General features: G+C 39.0%; 1 protein-coding gene across 1 annotated transcript; it reads left to right on the forward strand.

Annotated features, from left to right (window-relative positions):
• Positions 1–20,917: 20,917 nt before the first annotated feature.
• LOC104439961 (transcription factor MYB87-like) lies at positions 20,918–22,676 on the forward strand. The gene is made up of 3 exons (XM_010052958.3): positions 20,918–21,121; positions 21,643–21,772; positions 21,932–22,676. Exons 1-3 carry the CDS (start codon positions 20,986–20,988, stop codon positions 22,674–22,676), a joined length of 1,011 nt encoding a protein of 336 aa, XP_010051260.1. The 5' UTR covers positions 20,918–20,985.
• Positions 22,677–23,899: the final 1,223 nt, after the last annotated feature.

The raw sequence follows: 23,899 nt of genomic DNA on the forward strand, positions 1-23,899 counted from the left end.
TGCTAGAAAATTAAAACCCATAAACTACGAAATGAGGAAGCAGTTCCAAAACTCATGTTCCTAGCAGCCAATCATCTTTAAAAAAATGAAATGCAACTGCAGCCAAACATTCTTCACGCACTTTTGATTTATTTAGCTATAGGTTTTTTGGTCGAATTATCAGCTATAGGTTTGAATGCCTTCCACAGTACAGTACCTTCAATGAATCTGTTTTCCCTCCCCTGTTGACTATGAAGAATTAATGACCCAAAAATCTGTTCAGGCCAATGTCCTAAAATTATCAAAATGAAAATGCCCTTGCATACCTGGGCTTTGCAATTCTTCTGCATGGTTGCCATAGATTTTCGGCAATCAAAGCAACAAAAACAAACCGACACGTACACAACATCAATGGGCAATGCACGACAAGATCTCCATGACCGAAGTTATGGAGAAGTCGGACCACCATCACCATCAGAAAGCGGGAAGAACAGAGGTCTTAGTAGTAGCTATAAAACTGAATTAGCGGCATTACACCCTTTCGCATGAGGATTTTTACTCAATCCTTGATTTTTCTTAATTGGACCGCCATTACCAACACCTTCGTAGACTAAATTCACTACTCTTTCCGCTTCCGCTTGACCAAAAAAATTGCAAAGTTCAATAAATAATTTATTGCTCAATTGGGTGTACCACGCCTTCCGTGGCCATTGAAGAATACCGATCTTCCCTACGCTACTACCATTAACCTCTCCCTCGAGAGAAATAAAAGCCAATCTCATCCAATTCTCCGTTTCACTAAGACGGGATCATGAATTCGAGCGAGACCAGCAGAAGAATTGAGAAACAATGCAGAAAACATGCAAAGCTTCGAACCGCTTGTCAATTGTAATCGCAATGAAAATGAGTGCGTATGTCACTAAGCGAACCGAACCGCAACATCAAGTTCGACAAAGCAGCGGACGAAAAGAAAAGAGGAATTGATTCCCATTTACTTTTGCCCGCAGAGTAGCAATCTTGGCCTAAACATCCTCTCATATCAGACAGGGCAAGTTGTCAGTCTATATATAAACAGAGTCAAGAGGTGACAACTTTGCCAAGAGAAGGACGAAGTTTGCTGTAAAATTGAAAACTCCATGCAATTGGGTGGCATAGTGAATAAGACACACTCCAATTCCAATAGGGACCAGATTCTTATTGATCAGCTAGAGCCTAGCGCAACTTAATACTCAGTGCTAAAACAGAGTTCAAGGAAAACAACCTTGCCAAACAACATTCCATCTAAATAAGCACAAGAAGTGGGGAAAAAAAATTAAATAATTTCTCCTCTCATAGTATATACAGTCGATTTCCAATAAAGCGAATATCGACAAAGCAAACTGAATACGAGAGAAACATAGGCGCTACCTACTCATCAAGCAAATGAAGGTTTCAAAAATTTCCTTGTACCTTGTCTTGGAATGCTCAAGTGATGCTGGGACAACCGAAAACATCATTTTGCTCCTTCAAATGGATGGATTGCCTTTGATCCTCCACACGTTGAAGTTGTGATGATAATTGAAGCAAGTTCATTGTAGTACCACCACCTTTAGGAGAAAGGTTGTCTTTGGAGTTTACAAAACCCGATCCCTCCGAATCCCATAAGAGATCTCCAAATCGAAACCGGGGGATGACCGGGAGGTTTCCTTCTGCGAGTCCATCACCGATGAAGACAATTTTTTCAACTCCACCCCTACGGAAGCATGCAAACTCATATCCACTAGCTTGTCGGTTGCTCCGCACAGGGAGGAATGATTGTCGGTGCCTGCCATGACCAAAGACTGAGCCATGGGAATTCGGGAGTGGCTTGTAGAATGTTGCTCTACACCATAATTGCTTTGTTGTGCTGTTAATTAAAACAACATTCACCAAGCTCATACATCAACCATTCACTACTCATAGAGCCAACAAAATCGACTATTCTTCTCTTGGTAACAATTGTTGGTTATGTTGATGCAATTATAAAAGATAGAATCTAAAAAAGTTTTTGTCTTTTCGAAGGGAGTTCTTTTCGTTGATTTCCTTGGCCAACCCAAAAGGACATCAACCCACTAGCAAGAGAAACAACAACAAGAAAACCCATAAATGCATTATTTGCACAGAGAGAGAGGTCTGCTTTCTTCTTCTTCTTCTAGTGGTCGAGGAAGCAAAGGCATAGCAGAAATAGAAACCATGTGAATTAAACACAGCAAGCTGGAGATCTGTTGCATACCCATAGAAGAAGAAGAAAACAGGCCTCTCTCTGTGCAAATAATGCATTTCTGGGTTTTCTTGTTGTTGTTTCTCTAGCTAGTGGGTTGATGTCCTTTTTTGGGTTTGTTGGGAATACCTAAATCCCTAAAACGGATTCGACACTAAATCGAACCCCTAAAACGAATGCAGAAGACAAGCCCAAGAATAACATGTATCACCAATCAAAGATACACCACGAAATCGAGCGTACCTTATTATCCATAGATTAAACACCAACGTTGAAGTTTAAGGAAGAATCCTGATCCCGTTCTACCGAGGAGCGTGCTGTTGCTATTAGAGGGAAGAAAAACATAACGTACTGTTCTTTTCTGTTTTCTTCCTAGAGAGAGAGAGAGAGAGAGAGAGAGAGAGGTCTTAGGAAAAAGGGGTCTTCACTTACGTACATTGAAGGGGTGCATTCCCTTTTCCTTTTCTCTCTTACGTCTTCTCTAACAGACGTAACTCTTCAATGTGTAACGTTCCCCCAAAAGACACAACCCCTTGTATCTAAATAACGCAACCTTTCACATCGCAGCCGTTCCTCCATGGGCGATTATCTTGCGAGCCGGGCTTTTAGGTTCAACATGGACGGACAGACTCACTTAGGCCCATCAATGCATAGATAAAACCATCATCTCCCACTCACACATGGTAGGCCGAACAGGATCTTCTTTACCTCTCTACAACATTCATACCGGTGAATAATCCATGCGACCAGCATACTTTGAAAGCTCATTGCCATACATCTGTTAGGAATATATAGTAGCTCATAATGGGCATCACACTTTGAGTAGATTTAGTATGCAGTACCCTAAATCGATTGATCACATCTATATCTCTCTTGATCTTTTTTTAAACAATGATATATTGTATTCACGATTATGATTATCCCAAAGACAGTCATAATTGGCCGACCAGTGAACACAAAACTAAAATGTGATTCTCCAAATTCGATCTTCCTCTTTACTTAAAACTCTCAATTTCAGTTCAACTTGCTTTTCTAGAAATGTCTCATTAGATCGAATCAATTCATGATCATTGGCAACATCCTAAGATAGCAAACACTAAATAAAAATCTTGAGAATAAGTAAGAGTCATGAGAGCACTAAATTGAGGAACTCTTTTCCTCAAGAGTCTCACACGGCATAAAAGTTGAGATCAAACTTTTACCACTCTTATTGGTCGTCTCATGCATACACAGTATTAGCTCATTTCCCATAGAGCGTATGTATATACCTTCAATACCGTACAGATGATAGTTCAGACATACATAATATCTAACTTGAGTCCACATATCTACTCATTCACGGAATTCATCAGAACTCACATCTGGCATCATAGACAGATAAAGTAAAATATGTGAGTTATTTTACTTCCGGACATAATCAATATCATGTCTTCATCTTAACACTCAGTTAAGGTGACATATATATTTTAAGCTTGAGCTCTCAATTATCACCTAGATAATAAGTTTAAAAAAAAAAAAACGTCCCATCTCTATTTATCACATAGTAAATAGAGGCGATTACCCATGTGAGTAGGCTAATCTTTTATATGTCCGACATACTTTCTCAACTTAATATCATGCAATGAGCATTAAAATGCATAAATGTCAAACAAAGATTCATAGGCATTAATGATGAAAAAACACAAATTCATTAAATGTGACCCCCTTAGGGAAATTACAATATTCAGTATATCAACCTCTACGCAATCCTAGAGATTTCACATGGCCACAAAACACATCTCTAGGTATTAGCTTTGTTATATGATCCGCTACCATTCTATGCATAGATATGTACTGTAAGTTCACATCCTTTCATACAACCATATCATTGACAAAATTATACTTGGTATCTATATGTTTAGTCTTACCATGATATTTTGGATCTTTGGTGTACGCTATAACTGCTTGGCTATCACAGTTAACCAATAATGGATTTGCAGCATACCTAATAACACCTAAATGATCCAAAAATCTCTTAAGCCAAATTCCTTCTTGTACTGCTGCTGATAATGCCACGAACTCAGCTTCCATCGTGGACAAGGCTATACACGTTTGCTTCTTCTTTGCTCCAAGATATGACGCCATTATTCAGTAAGAAAGTAAAACCAGAGGTAGATTTCCTTTCATCTAAATCTCTTCCCCAATCAGCATCCGAATAGCCTTTAAGCCGCAGATCCTTTCCTTGATAATTCAGCTTGTAATCAGCAGTTCCCTTAAGATACCTCAGTATTTCCATCGTGGACAAGGCTATACACGTTTGCTTCTTACTGCTCCAAGATATGACGCCATTATTTAGTAAGAAAGTAAAACCAGAGGTAGATTTCCTTTCATCTAAATCTCCTCCCCAATCAGCATCCGAATAGCCTTTAAGCCGCAGATCCTTTTCTTGATAATTCAGCTTGTAATCAGCAGTTCCCTTAAGATACCTCAGTATTCTTTTAATGGCCTTCCAATGTGCTTGACCTGGATTGGATTGGTATCTACTCACCATTCCAACTGCAAAACATATGTCAGGTCTTGTACACATCATAGCGTGCATCAAGCTCCCAATAATACTAGCATAAGGAACGTGTTTCATTTGTTCCTTCTCTTGTGGAGTCCTTGGACACAGTCTATGGCTCAATCATTCACCTTTTGCAATAGGAGTATCTATGGGTTTACAATCTTGCATACGAAATCGTTCAAGAACCTTATTTATGTATGTTTCTTATAAAAGAGATAATGATCTCTTCGAACAATCTCTTGAAATCTTAACTCCAAAGATGTATGCAGCCTCACCCATATCTTTCACTCAAAGTTGGAAGATAACCAACTCTTTACATATTAACAAACTCCATATTGCTTCCAGCAATTAGTATATCATCAACATATAATGATATGATAACAAATTGATCTTTGGATCTTTTGATATTTGGATCTTTTGATATATATCATCATCTATTATTGTAAAATCATATGCCATTATGGCATTATGAAAACGTATATACCATTGCCTCGACGACTGCTTAAGACCATATATCGATATCAAAAGTCGACATACCTTTCTTTCTTAGCCTTCCACAATGAAACCAGCGGGTTATTCCATATATATTTCTTCCTCTAATTCTCCATTGAGGAAAACAGTCTTTACATACATTTGATGTAACTCAAGATCCATACTAGCCACTATTGCTAGAATAATGCAAATCGAGGTAAATCTCACTATAGGAGAAAATATTTCTTCATAATCAATTCCTTCCTATTAATTATACTCCTTCGCCACAAGGCAAACCTTATGCCTTTCTATTGAGCCATCAGTTTTACGCTTTATTTTGAAAACCCACTTGTTCCCAATAGTTTTGCGTCCTTTTGGAAGGTCAACCAATTCCCAAACTTTGTTTGACTTCATTGACTCCATCTCTTCTTCCATTGCATCATCAATTTTTCCTTATTAGGGCAATTTAGAGACTCATTAACATTTCTTGGCTCATCTTCATCTTGTGGAGCAACCATAAAAGTTTCCACTTCAATGTCAAAACGTCGACGGGGAATACTTTTGCAACTTGTTCGCCGTATGGGAGATTGTGCACTTTGTACATCATTCCCCATCATGCTCCCACTCGGATTAGATAATGACGATATCATCTCATCATGTGGTTGTAATTGAGAGTGAGTTGAATTAAATTCATCACTTCTCATGTTACTCACACTTGGACGAATTCTACTAAGTTCATTATCTTGATCCAAGGTTTCAAATTGGGAGTAATCATCACCTATTTCGCCCTTCTTAAGAAATTCATTCTCTAAGAATGTGACGTCCTGTGATTCGAATTCAGTTATACTTCCATTTTCCTGCTCACCTATGAACACATACCCTTTTGAGTGTTTAGAGTATCTTATGAAAATACTCTTCTTTCCTTTGGGACCCAATTTCTCAAACTTGTGAGAGAGCTCATGAGTATAGGCAGCACAACTGTATGGCTTAAGAAAACTTAAGTCCGATTTTCTACCTGTCCATAACTCATATGGAGTGGAAGTAACTAATTTGGAAGGCACCCGGTTAAGTATATAGGTAGCAGTTAATAATACATCACTCCAAAATGTGATAGGTAAATTAGCATGCGCCATCATGGACCTGACCATTTCCAGTAGGGTTCTGTTCCTTCTCTCCGCAACACCATTTTGTTGAGGAGTATATGGAATAGACAACTGTCTTTCTATTCCTTTTTCATCACATAATTTTCTGAACTCATTAGATAAATATTCTCGACCTCGATCGATTTCTTGTCTAATTGATTTTCTGCCAAGTTCATAAACCTTTTGAAACAACTCAACACTTCAGATTTATGAGAAATCAAATAGACATATCCGAATCGAATATAATCATCTATAAATGTGATGAAATAAACAGCCCCGTGCCTTCCTCTCACATCCATCGAACCACAGATGTCAGTATGAATTAAATGCAAAGGAAATTCAGCTATTTTACCTTTTTCCAAATGGTTTCCTTGTCGTTTTCCTTACTAGGCAATGTTCACATATGGGCAAATCAACTTTTTCAATATTGCCCAACAAGCCCTCTTTGGCTAGTCTATTCATACGTTGTTAGCCAATATGACCAAGTCTAGTATGCCACACATTCACATCATTATCATATAAATTAGAAGACATGAAAATGGAATAACAAACATTGGCATTACCATAGTCAATATTTAATACAATGAAACCATTTAGAAAATAACCACAACCATAGTAATTTGTATCCAAATACAAATCCACACCACTATTATGGAAGTTCATATTAAAACCAAGCTTAACCAACACTAAAATAGACACTAAATTCCAACGAATCTCTGGAGTATACAATACATCATGTAGGAACAGAGTGCGTCCACCACGCATGTTCAATTGGCAGGTGCCAATCCCTTTTACTTCTCCTCTGGAGTTGTTTCCCACATAGATCCACTTAGTTCCAGTTGATACTCGTCAGAATTCCACAAAGGATTCTCTATCCTTCGTTACATAGTCTGTCGCTCCTGAATCTACAGTCCACAAAGGATTAGACTCAGTTAAGAATACATAACTTGACACATAAGTAAAGTTCTCAAAAATACAAGGGGTGTGTACTTTTTTTGGCTCGCGACAAATTGTGGGTATAGCGACCCTTCTGGTCACAGTCGTAACACTTCACCCTTGTCAGCTTCTTCATTCGAGGACGATTTCCTCTTTCATGTTGGTCAACCTTTGGTTTCTTCTCTGAAGAAGTTGCTCCCTTGCCTTTCCTTTTATCGAACCAATTAGGACATTTGCGCTTGGAGCTCAAAACTCCATGTGACTTGAAACTAGCATGATAAATTTCGATTTCCGGCTTAGCCGCCAATAGGCGGTCCTCTTCCAGCTCAAGATGACACATTGCATCCTCAAAAGTTTTGATATTCTCATTATGAGTTAAGTGCACTTTCATATGCTCACAACTCTGAGATAAGGAACGAATCACTGCTTGCACTTGCTGCTCATCAGTCAGGACATGGCCAGCATCTTTCAGCTCATTAATCATGTTTGACATCTTTCTAAAGTGTTGCTTCATGGTCTGACCATGAAACTTCTTGTAAGAGTCAAACCTAATAGTGAGCTATCTCAGTATGATCACCGAAGTATGACCAAATCTTACTGTCAACGCTTCCCACATTTCCTTGGCATTCTCAAAATTCCTAAACTATCGCATGACGTCATTTTCCATGCTACTCGGCAACGTAATGCGAGCAAGAGAGTTCTTTCTTTTCCAGGCAGCAAATGCATCCTTATCTCTCTTGTGTTGTGCAATGTTTCCATCTTCAGGTACTTCCATGGTCAGGTTAAGAGCTTCTAATGCCTCTTGCTCTTCCAGCACATATTGGATTTTCATGTGCCATATTTCATAGTTATCGCCATTAAGCTTCTCACCTTTGTTCAGCTCAGCAACTATGCTCTCTGTGGCTGAAGCCATCGATCTGAACATATCAAACATATATGCACGAATTATTAATACATATCATTTATGCATCCATTTTGCATAAAACCATCATATTAATGAATAATTTCAAGTAAGGTTTCAAAATCAAAAGGTCACTATATTTCCAATCATCATCCAAAATTCTAACTTGGAATTATTATTAATATAATATCATATGCAAAATAAGTTCTTTGAAATTACAAAAAATTTATATGAACTTCCCACAACAGCTAACAATTAACAGAAGCAAATAATATTTGATATCAAACAATGATATAATAACTATATATCAATTGCTACACTAACAACAACTAGGTAGAAAACATTTACATAATATGTCCATAAAACATACTAAATAAAGACCAGTCAAAACATCTAACACCAAGTCAATATATGAACTGGGAAATATCCTTTTTTTGTTCAATTTCTTGATCTTTTCCCTTGTAACAATCCAATAATAATCATCTATAAAAAGCCATCACAATTTTCCTATACGAAGCAGCTCTGTTGACTTCCCATAAGCGATTCAACACTCCTTACCATTCTTGTGGAAGAGTGTTCATGAAAAATCACATCATCTCAGACTATGGCATGGGACGACTATTCTATACGACCTTTTGAATTTTCCCGTTAACTTCAAGAACATGATCAATTAAGTCATCTCTCTCCCATCGATAATCAGTCAGCTCGACTATCAACCTAGAAAGCCTTTCCTTTTGTTCATCGGTAATTGCGCGAATATGTGTGCGCAACCTAAGGGGAGGCATTGTTCTTGCAACAAATGCATAACAAATAAGGAATTACATGTAATCCACATAAACTTAATTGGAAAAAGAAACACATTCTTTTTTTTCTTTTTTCTTTTTGGATCAACGGTCAAAGTCAACGGTCATTGGTCAACGTCAATGGTCAACGGTCAGACGAGTCGAGGTCAATAAGTCAGGTCGGATCGGATCAGACTGATCGGGCCGATGGTCGGACCGGTCGGGCCGGGTCGGACGAACTGACCAGCACGTGCCACGCGCGTGCGCGGGCACTACAAGCTAACGTCACGATGACGCCAGCTGGCGCGTGCCACGCGCGCACCTGGGAAACGAATCAGCGCATGCATCGCACGCACCTAGCGGAGGCCAAATCAGCACATACAACGCACGTACGTTGCACGCGCCGATGACACCAGTCCCTTCCGGCCGCGCGTGGCAGCGCGTCCAGTGGCCTTCGGCGGCGATCCGCCACTCTTTTTTCTTGTATCGACAAGACCTTCGACCCTATGCTATCAAAAAAAAAATTGATTTACAGAAAATAAAATAAAAACGGGGTGAACAAAAGGTAGGTGTCGGGATTTGTCCGTCCCCGGTCAGCCGACAACAGTGTTTCACGAATTTCGACCACAAAAAATAATTCAGTAACATAAAAAGGGGATCGAGAAACATGAACTATGGCTCTGATACCAATGTTGGGAATACCTGAATCCCTAAAACGGATTCGACACTAAATCGAACCCCTAAAACGAATGCGGAAGACAAGCCCAAGAATAACATTTATCACCGATCAAAGATACACCACGAAATCGAACGTACCTTATTATCCACAAATTAAACACTAACGTTGAAGTTTGAGGAAGAATCATGATCTCGTTCTACCGAGGAGCGTGCTGTTGTTGTTAGAGGGGAGAAAAATAGAACGTACTATTCTTTTCTGTTTTCTTCTTAGAGAGAGAGAGAGAGAGAGAGAGAGAGAGAGAGAAACGTCTTAGGAAAAACTTCGGCTGTGGCTCGCGTGGCTGCTGCTCTATGATTGCTTCCACTCTGTCCCCTGGTTCGTGCTACTCCTGTGGCTTTCGTGAATTTGTTACGTAGCCTCATTCGAAAACTTCGGCTGTGGCTTCACGAAAAACTCCTCCTCATGATCATCCGTGCGACGCAGTCTCCTGTATAGCGTGGTGGAAGAGCACAGCCATAGTCGCCACCCACGTTCGTGAATCAGCGTTCCATGCTGGAAGTCTGAGCACCCCAGTTGTAATTAAAGCTTCTGATGACTTTGAATATATCCTTACTCTTACAATTTTTTCCTTTCTTTTTATTTCTTTTTTTCTGGTGAATCTCTTTGTAGCTTTCTGTTTGGCCAGCGATTCAATATATATCTTTCCACATTCTTTACTAGTATATAATTGTTTTTCTTCATTTATCCATAAGAACTGGGAAAAATTACATGCCTTGGTGACGCGAGCACGACTGCAATTTCAAAAGCTTTGTTCTAACATCGTTGACTGATCCGAATCATTGCTGAAATTTCCATTACGGTGCCTGGCCCGTGACTGCGGAGGGGATTCTTTCATTGACCATATTGGGGAGCAACATTCTCGGCAGCACCAATACGAACCCCAACTCTTTAACCGTAGTGTTCTCATGGGTTGTTGTGCAAGGTTGTTTTTTCTCCCCTAGGGAAAAAAGAGAATTAATGGTTTTTTTTTCCGATTTCGAGAAAGTGAATATGATGTATGTGTACGTGTACTTGTACTGGATCTTCTCATTTGACCGAGCCTATTCAATTCAACTAAGATGGGGCTCCGTGGTGGCTAGTGGTCTGGTTTCTAACTCTGCAACGGTGGTGACACTCTGTTTTGTGCCATATCTTAAAAGTACTTGTCAAATGCCGAAAGGATCGGAATCCTAGAAACAATATTCAAGGGCAGTGCAAGCGCAACCGAAGATTAAACTTGAAATAGAGCTGCGAGGGTCACGTTTGAGCATAGAGCATGGGATCTGTAAGGACCCGAGATCTGTAAGGACCCGGGCCCCATTGTATAATATTGTCCGCTTTGGACACTAAGTCATCATGGTTTTAAAATACGTCACACGGAAGGGACCCAAGTTTTATAAAGGCTTGAGGCGATCTTAGTCCGTCCCTCCTTAGTCCGTCCCTCCGTACTGCCCTAGATCTGGATCGTCACATTCTCCCCCCTTAAGGCACAGGGGGCTCTCGCTGTGGCCTCACACGTTGCGGGAGTCGGCTCTAATACCATTTGTAAGAACCCAGGCCCTACTGTGTAATATTGTCCGCTTTGGACACTAAGTCCTCACGGCTTTAAAACGCATCACACATATTAAAAGGACCCAAGTCTTATAAAGGTTCCCAGGACTCCCCCATAAGTGATGTGGGACAGGAGGGGAGGAGGGATGGCGGTATGTCCGCGCCTCAGTCCCCGGACGTACACAAAAAGGGGACATTTCTCCTATCCCACATTGCCTAGGGAGGGAGTCCTAGGCTAGCTTATAAGGCTTGGGTCCCTTTAATTGTATATACATGTTTTCTTGGGATAGTATGAGCTGCCCCAAGAGGAACAAAACCGTGAGGACTTAGTGTCCAAAGCAGATAATATGTGTACAATGGAGACCCGAGATATTACAAATGGTATCAGAGCCGACTCTCGACCACATGTGAGGCCACAGCGAGGACATTATTCTGACTCCCAACCTTGTGTGGGGTTCTAACTCCCACCTCGTGTGGGGTCACAGCGAGGACGTTGTGCTCCCAAGGGGGGAAGAGTGTGATGGCCCAGGCAACGGTGCGCGAGGAGGAGGGATGGCGATGCTTTGACTCCCGACCTCGTGTGGGGCCACATCGAAGACGTTGTGCTCCCAAGGGAGGGAGAGTGTGATGGCCCAAGCAACGGTGCGCGGGGAGGAGGGATGGCGATGCTTCTGACTCCCGACCTCGTGTGGGGCCACAGCGAAGACGCTGTGCTCCTAAGGGGGGAGTGTGACGGCCTAAGCGACGGTGCGGAACGTGCACAGGAAGGGGGCGCATCTCTTGTCCCACATCGCCTAGGGAGGGAGTCTTAGGCTAATTTATAAGAGTTCTGGGTCCCTCTAATCTGTGTAACGCATTTTAAAACCATGAGGGAAAAGACCATGGCTAAGATGGCGGTTTGTCCGCACCAGGGCGAGTGACCCAAAGCGAACAATATTACATAGTGGGGTCCGGAATGTTACAAGATCACTTGATTTTGCAGGCTATACAGAGTTTGGTTAAGCTTCCCAGCTTGACTCTACTATTGTTTTTAGCTGTATATTTTCTGTAGTAATTTCCAACTGTAAGTCTGTTGTACAATTGTCCGGCAAATGTTAAGACAGCTGATATTAGTCTTGCAATGGTAGCCATCGGCTGCTTATAAACATCAAAGTGGCTGAGCACTTGAATGTCTGTTTACATATGAGGGAGACGATTTTCCATTCTTGAAGTAAATTAGACCATTGAAAGGAGGCCCGTTAGGAAGGATCATGCACCAGCAATGGCAGTGCTTGAGAATTTGACGCAGAGATGCCATTTGCTTCTTCGTTCAACCTTCCTGCTTTTGGTCATGGATGTTGGATGTCTTTGATCTCACCTTTAATCCATCACATCGTTTCTTTTCAGTCATATGACAATCACGGAATCTTTCTCTTCAATCATTCATTTTTTTATGGCTCATCAATTACTCGTTCTCTTCGAAGGGACATCAACTTTCCATCCTTACATTTGTGGGTGAGTTCGTTTATCCACGTTATGACACAAAACAATGATCAAACCTTGGTATGGATCCAATCCATGTGTCTCTAATTGTGTGGAGTAGTTGCTTATGATTGATCCCTTCTAAGTTCCAACGAAATCCTATGATCATTGCAATAGGCTGGATGACTATGAGGAGATTGCAACCGGTCCGCAGGAAGATGTACAGTCTCCTCGTTCTAGCTTCTTCCTAGCCCATTGCATGTAGAATTTGATGCGTTTGTTCATTAACTAGTTTCTGCGTGAGCATGATTCTGTGAGTTAGTCTTCGTAAAGCAAAACTCCTGACGGAATACAACAGTTTCCATATATTGCTGGGACTTGAAATTGGGCTGTGTGAGTCGTGTTCGAGCATAGTGCATGGGACAACTTGATTTTACAAGCTACAGAGAGCTTGGTTAAGCTTCTGTGCTCGACTCTACTGTTGGTTTCAGCTGCATATCTTCCAAATAATTTCAGAGTGAATTCGCAACTGCAAGTTTGTTGTATGATTGTCTTGCAAACACAAACACAGCTGATATCAGTCCTGGGTGCACCGGTGCTGTTTGTAAAGAAAAAGAATGGGGTGCCCCGGTTATTTCTTCCAAAATACCCTTCAAATTTTAAGGTGGCGTGTGTTATTGCACTTCAAGCTAATTAAAAATTGACAAACTTTTACTCTATGTATAGTTCTACTTATAGTTTGGGAATTTTGGCAACCCTGCATTTGGTGGATTCCATTCCTTTTTTTATTCAAAAATTTATTTTAGTATATAGTGTCATTTAGATATAAGATATACATCTACTCTATGTATAGTTCTCACTTGTCATTTCCCTAATTTGAAATGTTTTTTTTTTTGGTCGATAATTTGAAATGTTAAGTAGAGCCTTTTCACATGCTACATAATTTTGCCGTGAAACATTACATCCACTAACCACTGCTTTTGTATCAAATTATAAGCCCCGGTTGAGTTGAGTTGAGTTACTAATATAAATTTTATTTTCTGTATTTTGAAACAAAGTATGAGAATAATTCTTGAATGCTAGTTCGGGCTATATAACTTTTTAAAAGTTATTTTCTTCTCTTATTACATTTAAAGCGCATGTGATCTTATAAAGATTCTTCATATGAAAAATTATCGTACCGATAGGTGATCTTCTTGATAATTGTGTCGGTAATAAATATTCCTCTATGAGCCTTATCGATTTGCTATAATATTAGTTAATTGTTATTATTATTATTATTTTGTCAGATTCATTTGTTAATTTGACTTTGCTTATTTTATCTCTTTAAATCTTGTGAAAGAACTTGCCCAACGGGCGAAGGATTCCACACCACACAAAGCAAACGAAAGTACGTCGTCCAATTGTAATTTCACATCCAATTCTTCATGTCACTGTTATTTTCATATCGAGCTTTAAACCTTCATTTCGTCTTCATTTTACATCAATGAGATAATGTATATATTAATTAATACCCTTATTTATTCTTCATGCTCTAATTTTTTTTAATATCGAGCATTCACCTGCATTGTTGTTATTAATATATTTGCAAGAGTCATTATTAATATAATTTCGAGTGTTTTACTTGTATTTTTAAATGAAAAATTCTTGCCCTTTCCTTCATATTCATTTACCTTCTCATGTTTTCTTTAATGTCGTGTCTGGACCCTTCGAGCACGGGTTTTTTTTTATAACTTTACATGTTTAAAGAATTCAAAGGAGTCTATTTGAGCGTGTCTAATTCCAGCTACCTATAAAAATGTAAGTGTTTTGTGTTAGAATAAAAAGATGTTTCAACCACATGAACATAATATAAAATTAATAAACATAGCATACCCAAATCAAATGTAGCTGTTATTGATTCAACGGGTGAGAGGATATCTTCCCATGGATATAATCTTCACCACTCTCCTCTATGAAAGCTATGATGGATGTTTTTTTTTTTTTCTCTCATCAATTTTCTGGAAATAGCATAAGCTTAATAACCACATGCATACATTCTCTACCGAAAAGAGATCTTATATAAAGAGACTGATGGGACCGACTCTACAATTATAAAATCTCAACCTTCCATCAAAGTTTAAGATATGTATCACACATGATTAATTGGATGTCACAAATATATTGTTCATAATATATTTAACTAAATTGGGCATATATCAAATATTAAATAATAGACTTGATAAGCTACATAAATGGGTTGGACCTCGTCAAGTCCAACATTTTCAACATTTTCAACATTTTCAACATTTTCCAATTTACACTTACCTATATGGATGCCATAATCATGAGGCTTAACGTCTCAACTCGATTTACCCCCTTTTGCTCAAGATAGAGTTATCCAAATTGGTGTTTTGAGAGGTCAAATAGAAAGAAAGTTTAACATTGAAGTCGTGATAGAAAAAAGAGATAGGTCGTGTTTGGGTTCTAGAGATGAATTTTACTTTATCATTATTATAATTGTCCTTCCAACTAATTATTAGAGTGGTGTCTTTCAATCAAGAGTTGTATATATAGGGATATTTGTTCATTCGCACAAGAGTTGCATAATGTATAAGGCATCGCTATATGCGCAATTAATATGTCTTTCAATTTACTATTGGATGAATAACTGCTAGAAAATCTTTCATGTTCAAGTTACATCCACTTGAGCATGTTTTAGATCTTTTCTCCAAACTTTAATTGACTTCTTCTAAGAAGATCTTAGAGATAACTAGAAGATCCTGTATATATTTGTTGGCTGTACATATCAATAATTGATAGTAGCTAATCATAATTGATATGGTAATATCTTGTCACATTAGATGATCATTCTATAAAATCTATAAATAACTTATGTACTCATTGTGATAGATAGGGAAATCATACAATTCTCTTTTCTTCTTATCTTTGAGTATACAAAATTTAGAATTAATAGCATTTTACTTCTTGAAAATTGATGTTTGTAAAGTACATATAACATTCCGACTTTAAAAAAAAAAAAAGTACATATAATATTGTTCGAAGACCACTACTGAATACCAACCAAATAAGAGATAGGCATTGTATTATGATCTCTAAATAAGATATTGTAATTCGGACATACAATATTGTTCAAGTTAGTATCGTGACTCGTCTGTCTTACACGAGCGAAATATTACCTCTTTGAACTTAGATCAAGAGAGACTGATTTCCAGAAGCGTTCCATCGAGTCATTCAATTTCGGAATAAATTACTTATCTTTGATGAAATTAGCAGGAGAAATGGGAACTTTTGCGCGCTGAACGTTGTGCATTGGACGGAGCTATTCATGTGACCAGGCTAATTTAAGCACTTGGGTTCTTAACAACGAGTCCAACAAGATTGGGCTTTCTCTGCTAAAGCAGCTGCTCGAGCCCATGTAGCATGGAAGATGTCATGTTTCAAACATGGACCTTTTTTCTAAGTTGTCTTCCTGCTATTTTCAATATCAGCAATCCAAAGATCTCCATCATCCCAAAATTAAAGGACATAAAGTGTATGTAATTAAGTGGTTTTTACTTACTACACTTCAATCTTCTTTTCTCACGCGATTCTCCTTCACGATCTCTTGGTGAGTTTATGACTACAAAAAGTTGATGCATAAATTGGGGTACTCCGGATTTTATTTTTTTTGGTCGGTGGATACTCCGGATTGAGTCTATGTAAAAGTGTCTTTTTTCTTTCTTTCTTTCTTTCTTTCTTTCTTTCTTTCTTTCTTTCTTTTTAATCTTTTGGATGACAAAATGAGTTTACATAAGTGGATGGCATAAAATGAAAAGGAGTAATGCTAAGTCAAAGTGTTTATATAGAATCAGTATTTAAACTGATAAAACCCCGTGTGCTACGGCCACTATTTGTCTCTAAATAAATGATTGAGTTTGGCTCATAACCACAACTAATGATGATGGATCACATAAAATTTTGTACATTGGGTTTTGTAACTATTCCAATGTAATCCAATGTACATGACATGACTTGGTGTTGAAATACCAAATGTCACGTGGTGGGAGAGGGAGAAAGACCACATCCATATTGATTGATCACTAAACCCACGAAGTATCAACATTTCCAAATTTTGACTCTGTAATACTCTTTAATTAGTGTACCAAATACAAATTGACCACATCCATATTGATTGACGTCTAAACCTGGGAAAGTATTAAAATCTCCAAATTTTGACTCTGTAGTACTCGCACCATATACAAATCGACTCACATGAGTTCCTCCTAGGATAGTATCCTAAGCTTAAACAACTTCTACTTCTATTGATCTTGAACCTTCCACGTACTCCCACCCTAGTCTAGTATTCATCTGAATTATAGAAAACCATACAATGCCTTGACGGGGATTATAAAGATTGGATCTTGGACTTGTTCGATATCAAAACAGAGCTTACATACACTTCGTTTATCGAATTCTTTAATATGATATTCGAGGAATATTCCTTATCCTCATTCCCCAATTAATGTTAAATTAATTTTACCGCATGTAATTTCTGCATCATTCCCCTCTTTTCAATTCATGAGATGTGAACTCGATTAAACAATCAAGATGAAAGATGGACCAAGAGAACGTTCTAGAATATATGTTGAGGAGGTCAAGCTAAACGTGAGATTGATCCATTAAATTAACCGGGGTGTGAACATCACGTTTCCATGCATTCTCTCAGCCATAACAGGTCCATATTATGTCTCGGTTCGCAAGTGATCGCGTGCTTAAGTAATCTGCAAAGGTTGACCGCGTTCCAATTTATGTAAGTTGAAAATTATATAAGATTTGAGGCTACTCGTGTACGCATACTATACCCTCTTTTTTACGGACAAATAGAGGACATGCCTCTGTCGAATGGTTCAACCATTTGACTATGTTGTTGCCAACGTTTTTCTTCATCATCTGAGGACGATTAGTTTAATTGGCGAAGCTAAATCAAACAAGAAACTGACGTCGTCCCATAAATGCTTTACAAACGCGTCCATGGTTGGACTTTTTATATGGCGCATATCTTGTCTCATTACCTAATTTGCTACAGCAAGTCTCCTTAATTGCCATTTATAATGTGGTTATGGCTTGAAAATTTGACTAGCTATCCAAATCATTAGCGACAGATGTGGGTTTGTACGGAAAAAAGAAATAAAAAAAATTACATAAGTTGTATATTTCAAAAATGATCTTTTATCATTTTCCTTGACCATTGTGGAGGAGTATGTATTTCTTGCTTCGCATTTTTACGATGCCACAACATGCAAAAACTTAGATTTTCATGCGTTGTTACTACTTGATGACATGAATCTTATATCTATTTTTTATTTTCATTATAATCAATTTTAGGTGCAATCATTCTTTTAACATTGTCAATGTACCAATAAAAGTCACTTTTTTCTTCCCTTTTGTCAAGACGCCTTTTAACCTTTTCATTATCTCTTCTTCTTCCTCTTTTTCTAATTTTGGTAACTTGAACTAAGTTGAGAAAAGTCAAGTGACACACTTTTATCAGCACTACGCAAAAAAGTCAATCATGTGCTTTAATTCCATGCCACTATTAATCAAGAAAGGCACCTCAGAAGGCAAGGGCTTTTAAAATAAATAAATAAAAAGAGGCAAAGAAATTTGGAAAGGAAATGAATGTTCGCGAGCTGTCTTTATGGATCACTGAGATGCTTTTATGCAACTGTACAACTACCTTAAATAAGCAATTACCCAATATTCCATTGACACAAAAATCTTGCATCTCTGGAAAGAAAACGGCTGGCTTTGTGCATCTTCATTAAGGGACGGAGGAGGGAGAGGGAGCGAGAGGAGGAGAGAGGGACCAAAAGGAACCACTCACGACATGATACCTAGGAAATTTAGTTGGTTCAACGATGCGGTGGTTTATTTTCGCATGCAATATCAGAAGGCTGTGCTTCTCAGGTCTATTTCATTAAAAGTTGGTAATGATTCCACGTATGAATTCCTTGGAACAAATGCATAATGGCGCTCAATTGATGATTCAATGACTTATCTATCGACGGGGGATGTACCTAACGACGATAATTATAATTACTTCCACAAACCGTATCAAGAGAATAGTAAACAACATTTTTTCCGACTTGCGGGCTAGTTCCCCTCTAAGTAGCCAGCTAATTGAGGTCGCACCCCCTCGCTATCGAATAACAGAAAATGAACTCAAGGATTTATGTCCAATCAAGCCTACGACAACATCACATTTGAGAAAGATTCATATTTCCTTCGAAAAGTACGAGCAATGTAAACATTCAATACAACCTCAAGTACATCACGTATTAGTCCCAAAAAGTGAAACAACTAAATCATTTATTGGTGACCATAGAAGTAAAGAGGAGAAGAAAAGGTAAGAAATGAAATTAACGCGGCGTGAATGAGCAACATTTTGACTGCTTCTATATAAAAAAGAAATCTAATAATGACAACGAGAGCTCTACTGCTCTTCACAGAGGGAAGGGAAGAGAGGAGGGTCGTGCGGAGTCAAAGCTCACGGCACTATATACAACTTGTTTAATTCGGGGAGGTAAATCAAACAAGAAACTGACGTAGTCCCATAAACTTACGAACGCGTCCATCGTTGGACTTTTTATATGGTGCATATCTTGTCTCAGTAGCTAATTTGCTACAGCAAGTCTCCTTAATTGCCATTTATAATGTGGTTATGGCTTGAAAATGTGACTAGCTATCCAAATCATTAGCGACAGATGTGGGTTTGTATGAAAAAAGAAAAGAAATTAAACAAGTTGTATATTTCGAAAATGATCTTTCATCATTTTCCTTGACCCTTGTGGAGGAGTGTGTATTTCTTATTTCGCACTTTTACAATGCCGCGGCATGCAAAATCTTAGGTTTTCATGCGTTGAAGGTACCAATAAAAGTCACTTTCTTCTTCCCTTTTGTCAAGAGGCCTTTTAATCTTTTCATTATCTCTTCTTCTTCTTCTTTTTTCTAAGTTTGGTAAGTTGAACTAAGTTGAGAAAAGTCAAGTATAACTTTTCAGGACACACTTTTTGTCAGCACTATGCAAAAAAGTCGTTCATGTAATTTAATTCCATGCCGTTACTAATCAAGAAAGGCACCTCAGAAGGCAAGGGCTTCGGAAGAAAAAAGAGGCAAAGAAATTTGGAAAGGAAATGAATGTTGGCGAGCTGTCTTTATGGACCGCTGAGATGATTTTATTCAACTGCACATCTACCTCAAATAAGCAATTACCCAACATTCCAATGACAAAATCTTGCATCTTTGGAAAGAAATCGGCTGGCTTTGTGCATCTTCGTTAAGGGAGGGAGGGAGATGGAGCGAGAGAGGGAGAGGACCAAAAAGCACCACTCACGACATGATATCTAGGAATACAATTTAGTTAGTCCGACGATGCGGTAGTTTATTTCCGCATGCAAAGTCATAAGCTTGTGCTTCTGATGTTTATTTCATTAAAAGTCGGTAATGATTCCACATATGAATTCCATGGAACAAATCCACAGTGGCGCTCAATTGATGATTAAATGACTTATACTATCGATAGGTGGATGTAGATAAAGACGATCATTATAATTACTTCCGCAAACCATACCAAGAGATTAGTAAGCAACATTTTACTGACTTGTGGGCTAGTTTCACTCTAAGTAGCCAGCTAATTGCGGTCGGACCCCATTCCTATCGAATAACAGAAAATGGACTCGTGGATTTATGTCCGGCCAAGCCTACAACACATCGTGTTTGAGAAAGATTCATATTTCCTTCGAAAAGTACGAGCAATGTGAACATTCAATACAACTCAAGTACATCACGTATTAGTCATAAAAAGTAAAACAAGTAAATCATTTATTGGTGGCCATAGAAGTAAAGAGGAGAAGAAAAGGTAAGAAATGAAAGTAACGTGGCGTGACTGAGCAACATTTTGACTGCTTCTATATAAAAAAGAAATTTATTAATGGCAACGAGAGTTGTACTGCTCTTCGCATAGGGAAGGGGAGAGAGGAGGGTCGTGCGGAGTCAAAGCTCCCGGCACTATATAGCCACCAACTTCTACACACCTCTCCCTCATCCAAGCCCGAGCCCCAGCTGAACTTTTCTCCATAGCTCTTGCGTCCCTGGGTTCTCCTTCTCTCTCGCTCTCCCTCTCCCTCTCTCCCTCTGAGATCTCGCAGAGCCTGTGAAGAAATTAGTGCGAGCCGTAACGACGAAAGGTAGACGAGAGAGAGAGTGAAGGCGTGAAAGAGAGATGGGAAGATCGCCGTGCTGTGACAAGAACAACGTGAAAAGAGGGCCATGGTCGCCCGAAGAAGACGCCACTCTCAAGTCTTATGTGGAGGCTTTTGGCACTGGCAACAACTGGATTGCCTTGCCCAAGAAAGCTGGTTTGTCCTTGCTCCTCTCTTTCTTATCGTATCCCCATCACAAAATCCTATCTAATTATTATTGGTTTTCGCCTTTTTTTATCCGGTCTCGAGGGGAGACTCGATTCATTTTCTGTTTATCTTCACATCTTGGGTCCTTTTAGATTGTCTGCGTTTACATGTATGGGGATGTAGATCTTGAAAATCTTGATTAAATTAATGCTTTTTTCACACAACTGTGAGGAGTATGGTCATCTCCTTAGGGTTTGAGAAGTGCCCAGCCTTGCCAGAAAAAAAAAATTGAACGTAGATGGCCGTTTTAATTATTTTTCTTCAGGTCCAGACCATATAGCACGCCTAGGCTCTAAGAAAGAGATCAATATACGTGCTCGATAAACCGCAAAATGCCTAGTTTTAACATACAAAAGATATATAGAAGATCATTTTTTTTCCTTTTATCAAGGTGATTTGCATTTCATTAGTTTTCTTGCTTTATATCATATTACTGCTTCATAATTTCCGCAATCACCTTACTGAAACAGGTCTCCGGCGATGCGGCAAGAGTTGCCGGTTGCGATGGCTCAATTACCTGAGGCCTGGCGTCAAACATGGCGGATTTACAGAGGAGGAGGATAGGATCATATGCGATATCTACAGGGAAATAGGAAGCAGGCAAGTTTTTGGTTAATCATTAATTAACTCCCATCTATTTCCTTCCTTTGCTGGCTTACAATAGATTAATCAGGATTAGTTGTCTGTCGGCTAATTTGACCTTTGATTAGTGTAAATTACTAATGCAATTTGCCCCCACATTTGTTTTAATTTGGTCAGGTGGTCGATCATAGCATCTCAACTACCCGGACGAACAGACAACGACATCAAGAATTATTGGAACACCAAGCTGAAGAAGAAGCAGCATTTATATGAGAAGATCAATCCCACAAGTAACAGTGTCAATTGTGCTCCTAGCACCAAAGTTGTTGCTACTCCTGATGATCATGGCCTGGGACAACAAATGTTGCCCGTGCCAGACAAAGTACATTCGAACCAGATTAACAACATCGCAGCTTCGCAATCTCTAGGCACGGCAGCGATATTTCCGACATTCTACGATGCTCAGTACGGATCATCGTTGTACTATTGTAATGCAGGGTCCAACGCAGCATCTGAAATTGGAGGTGGAATGGCAATGAGCAGCGGAAGCAATGTTTCGTCGTCAGCATCGTCGTCATCCCAAGACTATTATTCGGGCATCTTGAACAATTCACCTTCTCTGGGAGTAGACAGCGATTTCATTTCGATCACTGGTGACACTAATAGTATCAGAGAATCTGGTCTATTGACGGATAACACGATGAATAATTTGTGGGACGTCGTGAATGAGCTATTATTCGACGAAGGGACTGGTGACGGAGAATTGTCGACAGCCACCTTGTATCCGAGTTTTGCTGAATCAAATGGTTACAGAGATTTCATCATGCCAAAAGGCGTGAACCAGTATAATGCTTTGATGAGCACACCTGAAGGAAGAGAACAACTAGAGAGTTGGAACCAGATGTGGAGAGATGGACAGTGATGTATTAGAGAAGGCGAATTCTAGCCGGATAGGGGGATTCAATTTGTCATTCTTTTTTTTATTCTTTTTTTTAATGAACTTCTAGGAAATTTTCTTCTTCTTTTTTTCAAATCATTTGCTTGTCTTGATAAAACTAGTAGATGTAGAGAACAGATTCATATGCGCACATCAAATGACTTCTCAGGGAAAAAAAAAAAGGGTGCAAATTTGGGACCTGGTATGCTCCTGCTTTCTTCACCCATGAGATTATGTTGAAAACGATTGTCTTAATTCTTGCCGGTCATATAGACGAATACAAAGATTTAGTATAACCACCCATTACTTTATACATTTGCTAAAACATTTGTGTGCCCACTTAATTACTAATAAATACATAACTTGTTATAAACTTTGGTTGGCCCCTCAAAGTGCTCATTCTGGGTATGTTCTTGATGTTGAGATAAGGAGAGAATCTCCAAGATGATATGCATTAATTATATGGGTAGGAGCAAAAACTGAAAAGAAAAGAAAAATAAAGATAGATAACTTCACTCTGATTTGGATTCATCGGAAGCATACTTTTAGGTCAGTGGAAAAGCAATATAAGATGCACCCCTTGTTCACAGTGCCAAACTAAATCGTCCCCACCTTCTCAGGGGTTGGGGTGGGATGATTTAATTTAAAGTGTGGGTTTCGACTCCCACATCCTATAAGGAGTATAATAAAAGTCTGAGAGTAAGAGTTAAAATAGGAGTAGAGTAGGACCGATAAAATAAAAATGTGAACAGCCCTAACTCAAGCAATGTAAATCCATCTCTTCCTCTCACACACACGCAAGCACGCGCGCACGCACATGTCGTGAGGTCTCTCTTGACTTGGTCCTGTCTGCTTTGCTTGTGAGGAAGGTACGATGAACATGAGTTGGGGAGAATGACATAAGGTTGTCTGCCTCTTTCTGGGTATCCTGGGGTTCATGCAAGTTGCATGGGTTTTGTGACAGTTTCAAGACTCACACAACTTCTACATGGAACCTTTGATGTTTGATAAAGGAGGATAAAGCCAAGACTGTGAAGTTAGCGTATCGTGTCATATTATATCACGGGACGAGATCCGGCTCCTTGAAAAGTGACAAAATGCAAGTGACAAAGGTGCTGAACAACCAATTTTGTCTTGAATCGGTACAGCAAGAACATACTTTGCAGTCCCAATCTCATTGTGTATAATATGATCATCTTTCATTATAG

Source organism: Eucalyptus grandis, chromosome 3 (assembly GCF_016545825.1).
Source record: "Eucalyptus grandis isolate ANBG69807.140 chromosome 3, ASM1654582v1, whole genome shotgun sequence".
Taxonomy (NCBI): domain Eukaryota; kingdom Viridiplantae; phylum Streptophyta; class Magnoliopsida; order Myrtales; family Myrtaceae; genus Eucalyptus; species Eucalyptus grandis.

Coding starts and splice junctions, on each gene's coding strand:
- LOC104439961 (XM_010052958.3), top strand. CDS start 20,986: ATGGGAAGATCGCCGTGCTGTGACAAGAACAACGTGAAAAGAGGGCCA. Junction 21,122..21,642: donor TGCCTTGCCCAAGAAAGCTG/GTTTGTCCTTGC, acceptor TTACTGAAACAG/GTCTCCGGCGATGCGGCAAG. Junction 21,773..21,931: donor TACAGGGAAATAGGAAGCAG/GCAAGTTTTTGG, acceptor TAATTTGGTCAG/GTGGTCGATCATAGCATCTC.